This window comes from Poecilia reticulata, linkage group LG5 (genome assembly GCF_000633615.1).
Source record: "Poecilia reticulata strain Guanapo linkage group LG5, Guppy_female_1.0+MT, whole genome shotgun sequence".
Classification (NCBI taxonomy): Eukaryota; Metazoa; Chordata; class Actinopteri; order Cyprinodontiformes; family Poeciliidae; genus Poecilia; species Poecilia reticulata.
Window position 1 is genome coordinate 31126122 of NC_024335.1, and position 14866 is coordinate 31140987.

Sequence of the window (14866 nt, forward strand, 5' to 3'; positions counted from 1 at the left end):
AGACATAAACATGCAGTAAATAAATCAGTTTTTTTTGCACCAAAGCATTAATAATAATAAACAAGTTTTATTATAAAACACAGCAAACTAGAGGGCCGCACTGTGTTAACTCGGGGAATCTCATCTGTCCGTGTATCGATCAACTCCTAACCTGTATCTCCAGACATAAACATGCAGTAAATGAATCGATTTTCAATCAGCATTTTGCACCAAAGCGTTAATAATAATAAAACCGTTTTCACTTAGGCTCTGTAGGAGTCATATGAATGAAATAAGTAATCATTGATATGACTGAAGCAGCGGCTTTAACACCTGGTGGTGGGTGTGTCGATGTGGGCGCGTGGGTGTATTTAAGGAAATGAATGGGAAGGTTACTGGCTGCTGGCTCTGTGTGCATGAGGAAGCGGGTGAGCGGGGTGGTCAGTCCTCGCAAAGTTTGGAGCATGATAATAAAAATTAAATAAATCGATAATTGTGACAGAACAAAGAGGTTAGGAGTTGATTGATACACGGACAGATGAGATTCCCCGAGTTAACACAGTGCGGCCCTCTAGTTTGCTGTGTTTTATAATAAAACTTGTTTATTATTATGAATGCTTTGGTGCAAAAAAACTGATTTATTTACTGCATGTTTATGTCTGTTCTGGCTCAGATGGAACGGCACTGAAAGCAGCCCTTTAAACCATTCAGACACGAACACAACAGAGACACAATCAGATGACTGATTACCCCGCGATAATAACTCAATAGTCCATGGAAAAACCTTATAAGCTTGTATTAAAGCAGAAAGTACGGCGGCCACAGTAAAAGAGGATTACAGTATTCATTTATGGCGCATGAACTGATCAGTAGATTATTGCGAGCGAACGCATCGCAAAAGTTTTACGAGGGAACGCAATAGAAAAATATTCCTCATGTCCCTTGGAGGGCTCCGTAGTGTAGTAGTAGTACATTTACCCGTACATGGTTGATGAAAAGAAAATGAAGCTAGCTCCTAAGCGTATGATAGCAACTAGTTAGCATTAGCCTCAACTGTCACGAGTCACAGAATGCGCGACTCAAACGTTTGCCAGACAGTAATTCGTACCGGGAGTCTGGACTCTCCGTCTCGGTTATTGAGAAACGAAGGCTTCCTGGAGGCATGGACTCTGTTGACGTTTTAAATGTTACCCAATCACTGAAATTTGTTCCCAACATACATAATGCGCCAGTTTCACGCTATGAAGCTTACCGGAAATTGCCTGCGCTATGATCAACAGAAAAAATAATTGCTCCAAAGATTTCCCTTTCAAAAAAACCAAGGCAGGCCCAGTAACACGGCCGCTCTGTTTGGTTTGGTTGCTGCAAAAATGAGAAAAACATTTTTATTACAACCATATTAGGAGTCAAATATCTGATTTATATTATACGGCACAGGAGCAGGAGCTATTCAGCTCAACGTGATAATTAAGCTGAATAGCATCTGAAGGCGATGGTCAGGTTAGCCACATGTTGATGTGGAAGGTATTTAATTCCCAGGTTCCCTGATGATGTATAATCTGCTGTCCATTTGGGAGTGGAACTGGATGAATCGGGTAGGGGAAAAAAAACAAGCATCCATTGAAGACAAATACAGCATTTTGATTTGTAGGATTTTATTGTTTTTTCCAACCTACAATGAGTTTAAAATTCAAAAACATGATCAAAGGCTATGACATAAAAGGTAAGACAGGAGTAGGATGTGTACTTTACAGCAGCTTACATCAACGCTTCCTGTCAGAAGTGGGACAGAAGTGGAATAAAATGATATTTCACATTAAATGTTACATCATTATTAATCACACAGTTAAAACTTTCCTGCACTGTAACAGCTTGGTGACTTTCATCATTTCTTTTTTTTTTTGGCAAAGTTGACATCCCTCAAACCTCCACAGGGAGGGGTAGACATTTCATCTGCTGACTAGAAATCGTGTTCAAGTAAGAGACGTGGGAGGTTTCTATTTTTTCCTGCTAAACTACCCAGAAAATAAAATAAAATTTAAGAGATTGAGAGGACGCTTGCAAGAGGGAAATAAAACAAAACATGATGGATTCACATTTACAGTGAAGTAACAAAAAAAGAAAAAAAAAAGTCCCTGATAGAAACTGTAAAATAATATATTCACATTCTACTCGCCTAAGTAAATATTGACATGGATGCAATATTACCCCCCCTTTGCCTGCTCAGACATCCTCTCTTACTCTCAACAGTCCAGTTTAAAATATTCACCCAGACAGCTTCCACGCCGCCGAGCCTTGAATACACACACACACACACGCAGGCACACACACACGCATACACACCCGCTTCCACTTTCTTCGAAGGCGCGTGGGTGTATTTAAGGATTTCTTTTCATTTTAACTTTCTCTAACAAAATATAGAATTCATCAATAATACATGGTAGGGGCTAAAATACAGAGCGAGTGAACAAAAAAAAAAAATAAAATGGTACAAAGCATTTCAGGTTGTTTTTTTTATTTTAGTCTTTTTTTTGCGTAACACAGTAGCGATAGGACCACAAAATTCAAGCGCTGTCAAGTTTTGTCCCTGAGGAGGGACGGAGAGAGAGAAAAAAAAAAAAGTCTAGGAGTCTTCAAATTACTGGGACTACGCCCTGGACTCTCCATCGAGGATGCAGTTCAGTCTCGTTATCTGACGTTGGATCAGATGATTTTTTGTTGTCGTTTTTGTTTTGGACTATCCACAAAAATCTGTCAAAAATGGCCTCATTTCTTCCATGTGTTTATTTTTCCCTGCACAAACTTTTAAAATTCCTCATCGGTTTCTGGCCATTGAGCGAAATTTATGAAGGCTAAAAAACACAAGTATCCGATAAAAAAAAGTTCGTCGTAGATAAATAAATTGGGATTTAAAATTCATAGTCTTCGTCAGCCATGTCGATAGCCCAAGCAAACTTCTCACGCTGAGTTTTATTGTAGATCTTCTCGATGGGAACGCCCCACTTCTTACACCTAAAAATAATTTAAAAAAATAAAATAAAAATGGTTTCAGTGCTGCACTGTTGTGTAATTAAAGATAAACAGGTTCCGGTGTGATCTTACCAAGCCACAGAAATGCGCGGGTCCAAATAGTTGAGTTTGGAAGTGCCGAGGGCGATCTGCTTGTTCTCTTCGCGATCGGTAGCCTGAACCTCCAGCTTCATCAGCTGCTCCTCTATCCTCTGAACTGCCTTTCTCTTGGTTTCTACTGCCCTGTAGGGGAGAAAAAAAAAAAACTGTTCAGCAAAAAGCATCATGCAGATTTTGGTTTTCATATGGGGGAAAAAAAAAAAAAAAAAAAGACAGAAGGAAAACTTGCAAACACGTTCTGCCGCTCCTTACTTTTTGGATTTCTCATCTCTCCGTACTTTGGCGTCGGCCTTGGCGCTCTTCAGTTCCCTCTTGGCATCAGAAAGCTGATCCTTCTTGGCGTCGATCTGCCAAACAGGATCAGGAGACGGGAAGTCAGAGTGATCTGGGATTGTTTGCGAGACCGGCAATAGCAAACGGCTGGATGTGACGTTATGAGCACTACTAATGAACCAAAGTTGTTTTTTGTTTTCTTTTTTAATAGCAACCTTGAAATTGAACTCTGATGTTCTAAGAGTCAGTCATAAGATTCTAACGCCCCAAATCTCCGTGGCCAACTCATTTGGTACGGTAGCAGCTTTATGCTTGGCTTTTCATGCGAGTCAGCTTAGATTTAAAAATCCAGATTAAAAGAAACAAAAAGAATCCATTTGCTAATCAGACTAGTGGAAGAGACCATACAGTTTGGTTTCCAGGAAGCTGTTCCACCCAATGCATCACCAGCTATGAATTGTCAAGTTAGATTTGACAATTCAAAGCAAAATTTTGTTTTTTACAAACCTTCAAGTTGATATAAAGACTTAAATGCATGTTATTTTGTGTACAATAGTGTTCGACAGTGCCAAGACCCTCCTCCTGGCTCTGGCTCTGATTGGCTGTTTCTGACTGACCGGTGTATTTCTGCAGATGGCTGTAGGACCACAGGGAGAAGGCGGAGGAGCTGGGTTTATTCACAGACTCTCATACTGTTCACAACTGTGATAGTTTTAACAAATATGTAAAAAARAAAAAAAAAAAAAAAAAAAAAAAAAAAAAAAARAAAAAAAAARAAAAAAAARAWWKAATTCTGTTTTTCATATTTGTAAGCAATAAACTTAAGACATTGCTGAATCACAGATCATTAAAACAATGGGGGGGGAAATGTCTGAAGTTTTGTGCCAAACAAGACAAAGAAAACACAACTGAAGGCAGAAACATCAACAGAGCAACCAGGATAAACTTTCAGGCACTTTCACAACTTCGAAAAAACGTTTGTGATTTCTGGAGGGAAAGCTCAAACGTCCTGGGGAACGGTTTCCAACCTGTTGGGACAGACGTCGCTCTGGTGGACACAAAATTCTCTGAACTGAAGTGGATCTAAAGTCGGTCCAACTCAAATCAGAACCACCAAGGAGGTTTATTTTGCGAAGCACCCAACTATGCTAATAAACGCACGTTCACACACCAATAGCTCTGGTATTCATGTTACCAAAAAATTTAGCTGCACCGTACACTGATATTTAAAATGTACAACTTGTTTTAGTGAAACAAAGATTAATCGTTTCAATCTGGACTTAGTTCTTCATAACTTTCCAAGTTGGCTGCTTTATACTTCCATAATTTGTCTAATATGCTTTTTTATTTTTTTAATACAATTTAACAAATATTTTTGATCCTTTATGCGTTTGCAATCTGAGTGGAAAGAGCTCTACAAGTAATGAGTAGATTAATTTTTAGGTAGAATAATGTCTTTAAAGCATGCTTGGTGTTCCCAGTCATTTTTACCTTGGTTTGCAGGTTCTGCATAGACTTCTCGAATGTCTTTGGGGGAGCTCTCTGATGGTTACACAGGATGGCCACGGCTCTGTTGGCTCTGTTGTAGGACAGGATCTTGGCTGGAATGTTGTCGTCCGCTAGAGAAAAGGAACACAACATTTCAAAGCTGAAGAGTTTCTCCGTTTACTCTGGAAATAAAGCATGAAACTCATTTTAAAGCCTGAAAGTTGTCAAACTTCACTACACACCGTTAGTGAGTTCCTTCAGCTGTTGCTGCAGGGTGATTGAGGCGTTGTAAGTACGGAAAACTTTAGCTGTGAGGCCGTCCATCAGCTCCTGGAGATGTTTGTTCAGGATAGAAGTCTGCAAGAAAACACAAACTTGATTCCAAGAAGTCGAACATGTTCCTGAGGAAACGAGCTGAACTGAGAGAGAACGGCTTACATTTAGACGATCAAAGAGGTCATCGTCGGGTTCTTTGTTTTCCATGAACAACTGAAGGTTCTTGAACACCTGAAAAAGTGTAAATTGTGTAAATAATAGTAGACGTGACATTTTTAAAGCCTGGTTAAAGTAACAGACCCGTCCTTACTCTTTTCTCCACAGGGACTCTGTTATAGTAGCGGATCGAGTCTTTACCCAGGAAGTCGAACTCCACCACAAACTCCTGACCTTCACTTTCTGGGTGCAGTTTGAGATGTTCCACCCTCAGCGAGCAGCAGCCCACTGTGTCCGCCGTCTCCCCTTCCTCCTTCTCATTTCCTGCTCTCAGAGCCAGCTAGTGGACAGAGGAGCACCGCGTTTAAGCTTCCATTAACGCCGCAGTGCCACTTAAACTACATTAAACTTTTCAGGTCTGGAAAGAAAAGCTGATGTTCACCTTGTCAATGAAGTAAAGCGCCACGGCTCTTTGTCTGATCCTCATCTCCTTGGATTTCCAGTCTTCCCGATACTGCGCTCTGAGGCGGTCCACACACTTCTTCAGTCGACGAGCCGTTTCGTATTTCTGCCAATCTTTCTCTCCCTGAACGCAACGAGAATCGATAGAGGGAAGAAGGTCGTTATAGTTAGCTAAAAAAAGAAAACTGAAATTGAGAAAACAATTTTTGTTAATGTTTTCTAAATAACATTAACGGTCAACTGGAACTATGTAGTGTTTTCAGAAAAAATTTAATTTATGGAAGAGGACTAGTGCCATGTAGGAAAAAAAATAAAAATTTTCTCTGAATTCCGATTAATCTTCTGAGGTCAAAATACAGAATTCCAAGAAGAAAAAAAAAATCTGAATTCCAAGTGTAAAGTCAGAATTCTCTTCCAATCCTCTTCCATAGAAACTAGAGCTATAACAACATTTGTTTGAGTTTATTAATCTATTTATTAGCCTTTCGAACTGGTGTAAAAATGTATTTTTCGTCTTCACTCAAGGAGTTTACGTTGGTGAATTACGGCGCTCCATGATCCTGCTTTAGAAATTAAGTTAGTGCACAAAATGGTGATGACAAAAGTTGGGAGAAAACTTTTTCATTTGTTGTTCAAAGATAATTGAATAGATTTTTTTTTTTGAAAATGGCATTTTCTGTTCAGTATTCATTACTCAATGCATAAATAAACAATAATTTTAGCTTTTTGAATTCTGCACCTAATAATGAACCAAAGTATGAAAAATCTAAAACTACTACAACTAATAAAAATCAAAATGTTTAATAAAAACTAGCAAACTCACTCTAAAAACTAATTTAAAAATGGAATTAAACAAAACATCACAGAAAAATAACGAAATACCCAAAACTATCATCACCCTGTTTTTCTTCAGAGCACCTACCTTGATTCTGGAGCTGGGGTTCAGCATGATGTACTTGATGGAACCTTGGATGTTCTCCGTCCATGAAACCAGCCAAGTCACCTTGTTGTCATGGCGAACCTCTTTCCATTTAGTGCCTGGAGGCGGCGTGGGGTACTTGGAGTCCCTAAAAGGAGTACATAAAGCCAAGCGGTCAGAACTTTCCCCTGGAGCCGATGCATCATCAGGTCAACCAGAAACAACTTGTCACGCACTTGCTGCAATTGATGATGATGTCCTGAGGCCGGATGCGGCGTTTCAGCATTCCCATTTTGGGATGGTCTCCTCGGCCGCGGAACAGGCCGGGCGGCTCGATGCGGAAGTTTGCGATGCGCTCTTTGTGGTTGTCCATGATGCAGAAGCCGTACTCGTGCAGCAGCCGCTCGTTTTCTTCTTTTATTTTCTGAGAAGACAAATAAGATATTTTAGTGGGATAAAATTAAGAGTGTTTTCACACCTGATAGTCCGGTAGGCCGTTTGATTGAGGACCAAAATTGCAACGTCTGTTACATTTTCAGCTGGTGCGGTTCACCCTCACACTGCACCGTGTCAAACAAACAAAACCCTTTGAGCAACCGGTTCCCCTTCATCAACTGTGGTGGTGCTGCACCAAAAACCACTAAAGGAAACAAGAAGACGTGAAGAAGACGACACTGAGCTCAACCTCCTTCCTCATAAAATGCGAGCAAAAGCGGAGGGCGTCAGATTTTAGTGGTTGTGGGGTTTTTCTCTTTTGTCTTTGGTAAAAAACTACAATCCATTTCTCACGCTGGTGCTGTTTGTTTTGATTGTATTTACCCAAAGTCCACTTCCTGCTTTTGGAGCAGTCTGGCATCCACATATACATTCGTCCTGCAACAGTTCACTTCAACTGAACCAAATAGAGTTTAAAAAAAAAAACTGAGTTTGCTTTTTTAAATTCACGTCGGAATTCGACTGCGCAATCACATCTCCCCAAACAAATCTGACTTTCTACCAAACGAACTAGAGTTGGATTAAAGCAGAGTAATCAAGGACTGGTGTGAATGCACCCTTTACGTGACACTTTTTTTTCTTTAAACAGTCAGAAAGTGATGGAGTCATTATAGATTAAAATCAAATAAAGAATTCAGTGGATTATTTCAACAGACATGCCACTTGTACGCTGGTCTGACCTGTTTTTGTTCTTTTGTCATGGCTTTCCTGGCCTCAGACTGAGCCTTAAAATACTCGCTCATCTCAGAGAAGTTGCACCTCTTCAGGTCTGTGATTGTGGACTTCTCTTCAGAAGTCATTTCCTGCATTAGAGAAACCACAATCAGACACATCAATGTTGAACTGGGAGAAGTATTAGGAAAAAAAAAAAATTATATTGCCTCAAGCAACTGTTTTTCCCACCTACCTTTCTCCAATCCTTAAAGAAATTTTTACGGAAGATGTCCTTGGTAGTGTACTCATGGTCCAACATTTTGGCGAAGAACGTAGCCACTTCCTCTGCTTCTGGGCTCAGCTTCATGGATTTACCTGAGAGGTGGTTTTTAGTTGTAATTTACATGTCAGTTATATGCGAACAGTCTAATCTTAAAGGCAATAAGTCATGGCTGCATTGGTAGCGTACCGTCATAATAAAACTTGACATTGCTAGGCAGGGGTTCGTAGGGCGGAGCAAACACTGGGCCTTTGTGTTCGAGGAACTTCCATTTGACGCCGTCCGTGTACCTCTCCTCTTCCCACCTGAACTCAAGTGATGCGTTGTGTTGAACTCCAAACTCCCCATGCATGAAGAAGCGGCACATCTAGGAGACATCAACTCACCATTTCCACTTCTCCTCTGGTTCTTGCTTTGCTTTCTTCTTCCCATCAGCAGCTTCTCCTTTTTTACTTTTGGTTTTTTTGGACTTAATATCCTAAAATAAGGAAGTGGAAGTATTCAGATTATACACCAGAGTAGTTAACAGCAATCAGGCATTACCCCACACCGTCAAGTCTCAGATTACCTCATCCTCTTGTTTCCTTTTCTTGGCTTTCTTATCGTTTTCAGTCTTTATCTTTTTAGGCTTGAATTCAGCTCTGAAAACAAAAACACGCCTTGTTAGGAGGGTGAAAGTACAAACTTTAGTTTCCATTGCGACGATTAGGTTTATTGACATTGCACACGTACTCATAATCCTCGTCTCGCTCTCTTTTAAGAGACTTCTGGAATTTAGGAGAGTGGTAATCGTCATCTGGCTCAGACTTCACATGTGGTGGGCTTTAAATAGGAGGAGAGGAAAAAAAAATTTTTTCTGCACCACAACATAAGTTTCAAACTTAATGTTTGTAACGTTTCGACAAACCTGGCAAAGCCGTTTTCTTTTTCTTTCTTGATTTTACCATCAAAGGGCTTCACCTGAAAACATCAGAACATGGTTCAGCAGAAGCATCAGACATAACATTACTACGATTGTTCTCCTTCATCCTCCTTTTAATATAGAGAGTTCAGTTGATGAAGCAGTTGAGCTTCAGACGTGGTTTGTACCGAAGGACTAATGCAAAAACAGAGAAACGTAATTGTGTTGTGCCAGATCCAGTCCTCAAGATTCGACATCCGTCACATTCTAGGTCAATCTCTGCAGGTTTGGGATTTCACCAACTCAAATTTAAGGCCTTTTTAAAACTTGGATCTCCACAAAAAATTATGAACTTCCTTCAGCCAACTGATGATAAATTTGCACTTACTCATGACAGGAATAAAAAAAAAGCTGGCTAGCCTCAACAGTCTCAAGTCACAGCATGCAATCAAGATATCCGAGTGCAACTCAAACTTTTGCCTGACAAAAAAGTTTTGCAAGAAAAAAAAAAGACTGTACTATGATTAAATATTCCTGTCAAGATTAAATTTAAGCCTATGATTAACATATTAAAGGTCAAATTACTTTGAGTGAATTTAAGACATTTTATGTAGTTCATTTTAGATACATTAATTTAAGGATGCGCAAACACCCTGAGATTCTGCAAAACAGTTCATTTTTGTTGAAGCCTAAACTTTCTGTCTTTGTAGAACTGTTTTCAAAATGTTGCAAACTTTAAGCTTTAATTTGTCCACAACATGGTCTTTAAAAAAAAAGTTGAAACTTCTGCACATAACTTTCCCTTTCCCATTCTCATCAAGTTCTAATCCCTCCTTACCTGAGCAGACCCTGCCTCATCGTGCTGCTGCTGCAGGCCTCTAGTCTAATGTCTCCTCCCTGACTCTTTGCTCTTACTGTGACAATAAAGATTTCCTTTAAATACATGTAGCACAACTTCTGTACAGAAATCAGACTGGATTGGGTTTATTCCTGGCATCAACTGACAAGCAAGAAACGCAAAAACAGGCAACAACATTAGTATTCTTGTTAAGCTTAATATAATAAACTTGCACAGATTAACTATTTAGCTAACATCACCTGCATCAAACTTACACGGTTTGTTTGGAAGAAAACTGCCTGTTTTTTGTCTTTTAGCTCTGGCTTGTTGCTTTACATGACAGACCGTTTCGCCTCAGCGATCAGAGCCACAGGTGTAACCAGCATCAGCATGTGTACACTGGTGGTGCATTTAAAGACGGCTCGGAAAATCTCATTACTACATCTTAACAGATTGGTGACTTTTTAACAGTTGAAAAAACTAACACGTACCCCGTGTTAGTTGCACCGTTGACTGTGTACAGAGCATGAGCAAATCCTATAATATGGTTTTGGCAAAAAAAATAAATAAAAATTACCATTAAGAGGCACTAAATACAGAAAATGTCAACTCTAAAAGAACTGTCTTCCTCTGAAAAATAGCTTCAGTTCAGATGCAACGAGGCAGTTAGACAACTTAACATTGTATAGTTTACGTTACACCACATAAACAATCCTGCGCATAAAATGTCTGTCCATATGGCCGACTTACCTTCTCCTCTTTCCTCTTTTCTTTGTGCTTGTCTTTGTTGCCATCTTTGTGCTTCATTTTCTCCTTTTCCTTGAACTTTTTCTCCAGGTCCTTGTGGTCACTGAGGTTTAGGGAATAGATTTTCAGGCGTTATGGTTAAACGAGGTAGTCTTAACAAGATCGGTTATTGGAAAATGGACGTTTTGGAGGGACTTCTGCTCTACCTGTTGCCATGCTTGGACTTCTCCCGTTCCCTGTCTTTCTTGTGTTCCTTATGTTTATATTCCTTGTCTTTGTACTTGTCTTTATGCTTATGGGAGTCTAAAAGAAAGAAACTGGGTTACTTTCATACGTGCATAATAGTTACTGTAGTAAAGAGACAAAGGTAAGCAAAACAGAACTTTCTGAAAGAAAGGTTCAATTTACAAACTGTTAAGACAACAACCCTCAGATCATTTTAGAAAATACTGACAGACTTGAGATTTTTGTTACATAATTTATATGCAAAAAATAAAATAAAATCATGCAACTAGAACTTTATATGAAATGCTGATAACCCAGCTCGCCAGAGCAGGTGATCCGTTGTGCTAGAAGTCACTTTGGCATCGACATGCAACCAGATTTAGTGCAACGCTGAAAGCATGTGTGCCATTTTGAAGTAAAAGTGGGACATGTTGTGTTTATCTGTTGCGTTCAGGACTGGGAAAGCTTTGCTACAAAACATGTGCAACTAGAGTGAAACTTAAAAGTAAAAGCAGGTTTGATAAAATCTAGGAAGATCAAATCTACTCAGTTTTATTCTTCTATTATTAAGCAATTTACAAGTAAAATAAAATCCGTACTTTATGCATTTCAACATGAATAGTGTTATGAGAACACTGACGACTAGCCGACAGCAAAATCTTCTGATATCGTCTGAATTTGTCCACTGAAGTTTAATTCTTTGCTTCAGTTTTTTCTGAGAGTAAATTTGATCGTATTGCTATTGCTGACATTTATCTTTAAATTTTGTTTTAAACGCAAATTATACTTGAGTGTAATTACAGTACACAACAAACAAAATGGATTAGAAATGTGGTTTGCAAAAATTATCTGTGCTTCTTTAGTTTTGTTGATGCTGTGATTATAAAAATAAACTGGATATTTCTACCTTATTACCCACCTCAATACAATAGCACACACAAAAAAAGCTTTCTTGTAGCACAGCACCGCCTATTGCCTGTGTGTTTTGTGGACAGATATGAACAAACTGACAAGTTGTAACCTGCAGCTCAACAATATTCGTCTTTAGGGATTTCTACCTAAAACCACTTTGAAGTTAAGAGACTTTAATTTGCAATAATGTAAATTAAAGTGTTACGATTATGCTGTCATAAAATAAAATTACTACTCTAGTACAAAATTTAATATAAGAGCTCACAGCAGGCAGTCTAGTTGATCAGCAATATTACAGGAGAGGAAAAAAGTCCACAGTTCTTAGCAGTAGACAGAGCAAAGCAGATTAAAAAACAAAAGAGATCTTTAAGTTGCTTAGCATTAAACAGAATTTTAAGATGTATATCCAAATAATATTAATTACACTTTATTGTCTACTCATGTTTATAAAATGAAGTTTTACTCAATAATGCGAGGGTCTATTTGTACTCAAAACGGTCCACATTTAAGCACCATCCAAGAATGACAGTTCAAATTTATCTTGTCAAAAACAGCATGCAGCTCTTCAACTTATAGTTATTAAATTGTTTAAAAGTTTTCAAATACAAGTTTTCATAAAGAAAAACCTGCTTCAGATCATCTGATTACTCCACTTTATAGTGGAAAACTGTCAACCACTTTAATGGCAACTACTAATTTAATGGAGTAGACTGACTTGTGAAATATGACTCAAACTTAAAACGACCCACTTTTAATACATAAAGTGTAGAGTTCAGGAAAGACTCAAACAAAGCACCTGAACGCTACAGCCACTGGGTAGAGTCTACAGTTCTTAGTCATTCTTTAGCCCCTAACACTGGCATTTCTACTTCCCAAAGCCATACACTCTTCTCAGCCTGAGTTCAGGCCGCTAACAACCAAAAAAGAAAATGGCGCAGAGACTAAGTCCTCAACCCCCAAACCCTCACTTTCAGATGGAAAATGTGCCACTAAAAGCTCACAAACATTCATTTCTGGAACGCGGGGCTGATAAAGCACCTCAAGTTGTCTGCCGTCGTTGTTTTAAATTGAGAAAATAATAAGCGGAAAGGCTTTTACAAGGCCTCGCTTTTGAACAATAGAGGCTTGTGAGTGAGACAGCGGACTTAGTCTCTGGACGCCATTTCTGTCCTCTACTGAAAACTAACATAACGTTACAAGAGGCGAGTTAAAGCATCAGAATAAAATTAAAACTTTGAATTTTATCCTCAAGCTCCGTGAGTTAAACTTACCATTGGCCCGAGAGGCATAGTCAATCTGAAAAATGGAAAAGAATACATGTGTTAAATTTGGGAGAGCGATGGCTAACTAGCCGGCTACCCAACTTTGAACTTGCTCAACGGTGAAGCGACAGTTAGCCAACCTGCTAGGCTAGCCTTGCTCGCTGCTAATACTATCCGCTGGTTGAAAGCCGCTACGGCTAACACTGGTTTCAGCTAACGACACAATTATTTCCCTGCGTTTACTTTCCCATATAAATCAAACAGCTAACTGGGTAGAACTATTTCGTGACATCCTCACAAATATGCGAGACACTGCAAACAACGAAGGGGGGAGATTTATTAACACAGCCGGCTATTTTGCTAGCTAGTAGGCACTGTTCACTGTTAGCCAATGTACCCTGTCAAACCAAGCAAATACACGGCACTAACATGCATCCTAACACCATTAATAACATTACAAAATACATTAACACTACCTGGTCCTCGTTATGGGAATGGTCCCCACTCATTTCCTAGGCCTTCTGTGTTTAAAAACAAAATTAAAAAGTGAGAAACGACTGGATAACTGCACACGAGCTGGATGTAAGCAGAATGAAGAAAAGATAGGATTGTGTAAGAGGTAAAGTCCCAGTAGTACACTGATGCGCATGCGTATTAATTTACATGGTACTCAGCAACTTAACTCCTCCTCCTCCTCAGAAAACGTGTTCTTACTGAGGCCCACTATAGTCAGAGAAGGAATGAAGTCCACATACACATCACAAGAACAGATGCCAGCACACTCAGTGCTCCGTGTTCTTTTGGTTATGCTTCAGATTACTGAAAATTAGAACAAAAGGACAATTACTGACTTCATTCTTGCATGATTTTCTATCCATTAATGTTTTTATTTTGACATTGACTTGCCATTTTAGTCTCTGGCCACTTCTTTTTTTCCCAATCAAACTCACGTTAATTGGTAAGGGACAATTATTAAACTAAAGTATGGTACAGATGAAAGTTTCTAATAATTTAAACCAGCATCCACACCACACAAGGCATATGTACATTTGTATGGTCTTTTAAAATCCCCAATTAAGTCAAAATATATGGGGGATAAATTTCAGAATGTGAATTGTATTTCCTTTGGATGTTGACAAAATGAGACTGTAGTCTGAAAACAAGTATCTACACATTAGTTAGTCTCCTTTATGAGGCTTCCTTTGAAAATGCCAACCGCAAATTTAAAATGTTCTTGATGTATGGCGCAGGTCAGAAGTTTATAAAGATTTCATTTTATAATATTTTGATTTGATACTTTTGGATTTGTTTTTGCAAGCTAAGATGATCAGATGTGACATGCAACTTACAACATACAATAATTTTAAAAGAAAAAGAAAAAAGAAAAGAATTGGGTTTACACAGTGAAAATAATGTAGATTTTGTCTAACTAACATTAGTTCAAATTAACACATGTCCAAATATACTGCTCAAAAAAATAAAGGGAACACTTCAGTGTTCACTTAAATGTTAAAGTGTTCCCTTTATTTTTTTGAGCAGTGTATATATTTTAAACCCCATATGCTTTCCAGAAATGTATGTTTTCTCACTATTTCTATTCCAAAGCCAGTTTTGATGTGTGCTAGGCTTATGGTCAGATGTTATAAAAAATTGAGCTGCAGGGAAAATGTAATGACAAATGTTTAGAAAAGTCACACTGAAGCTTTCCAACCTCATAACGTGCCACTGCCCACTGTCTGGCACAGTGGTGGTAGCATCCTGCTAAGGGTCTGTTTGCATCAAAAAGTAGGTGAAGTAATATATAAATAGATCTCTTTAAATTCACCCCAGATCAAACAGCAGATGGTTAAAACTGGGATGCCACTGGAAT

General features: G+C 38.8%; 1 protein-coding gene across 1 annotated transcript; it reads right to left on the reverse strand.

Moving 5' to 3' along the window:
* Positions 1 to 1617: 1617 nt before the first annotated feature.
* Positions 1618 to 13618, reverse strand: top1a (DNA topoisomerase Ia). Its single transcript, XM_008410537.1, has 21 exons — positions 13473 to 13618; positions 13006 to 13030; positions 10804 to 10900; positions 10601 to 10700; positions 9019 to 9071; positions 8844 to 8933; positions 8680 to 8752; positions 8498 to 8589; positions 8301 to 8416; positions 8085 to 8206; positions 7858 to 7980; positions 6919 to 7106; positions 6686 to 6830; positions 5744 to 5887; positions 5456 to 5641; positions 5308 to 5376; positions 5112 to 5226; positions 4873 to 5000; positions 3361 to 3455; positions 3082 to 3231; positions 1618 to 2991 (listed from the first exon to the last, which is right to left on the reverse strand). Exons 1-21 carry the CDS (start codon positions 13503 to 13505, stop codon positions 2889 to 2891), a joined length of 2247 nt encoding a protein of 748 aa, XP_008408759.1. The 5' UTR covers positions 13506 to 13618; the 3' UTR covers positions 1618 to 2888.
* Positions 13619 to 14866: the final 1248 nt, after the last annotated feature.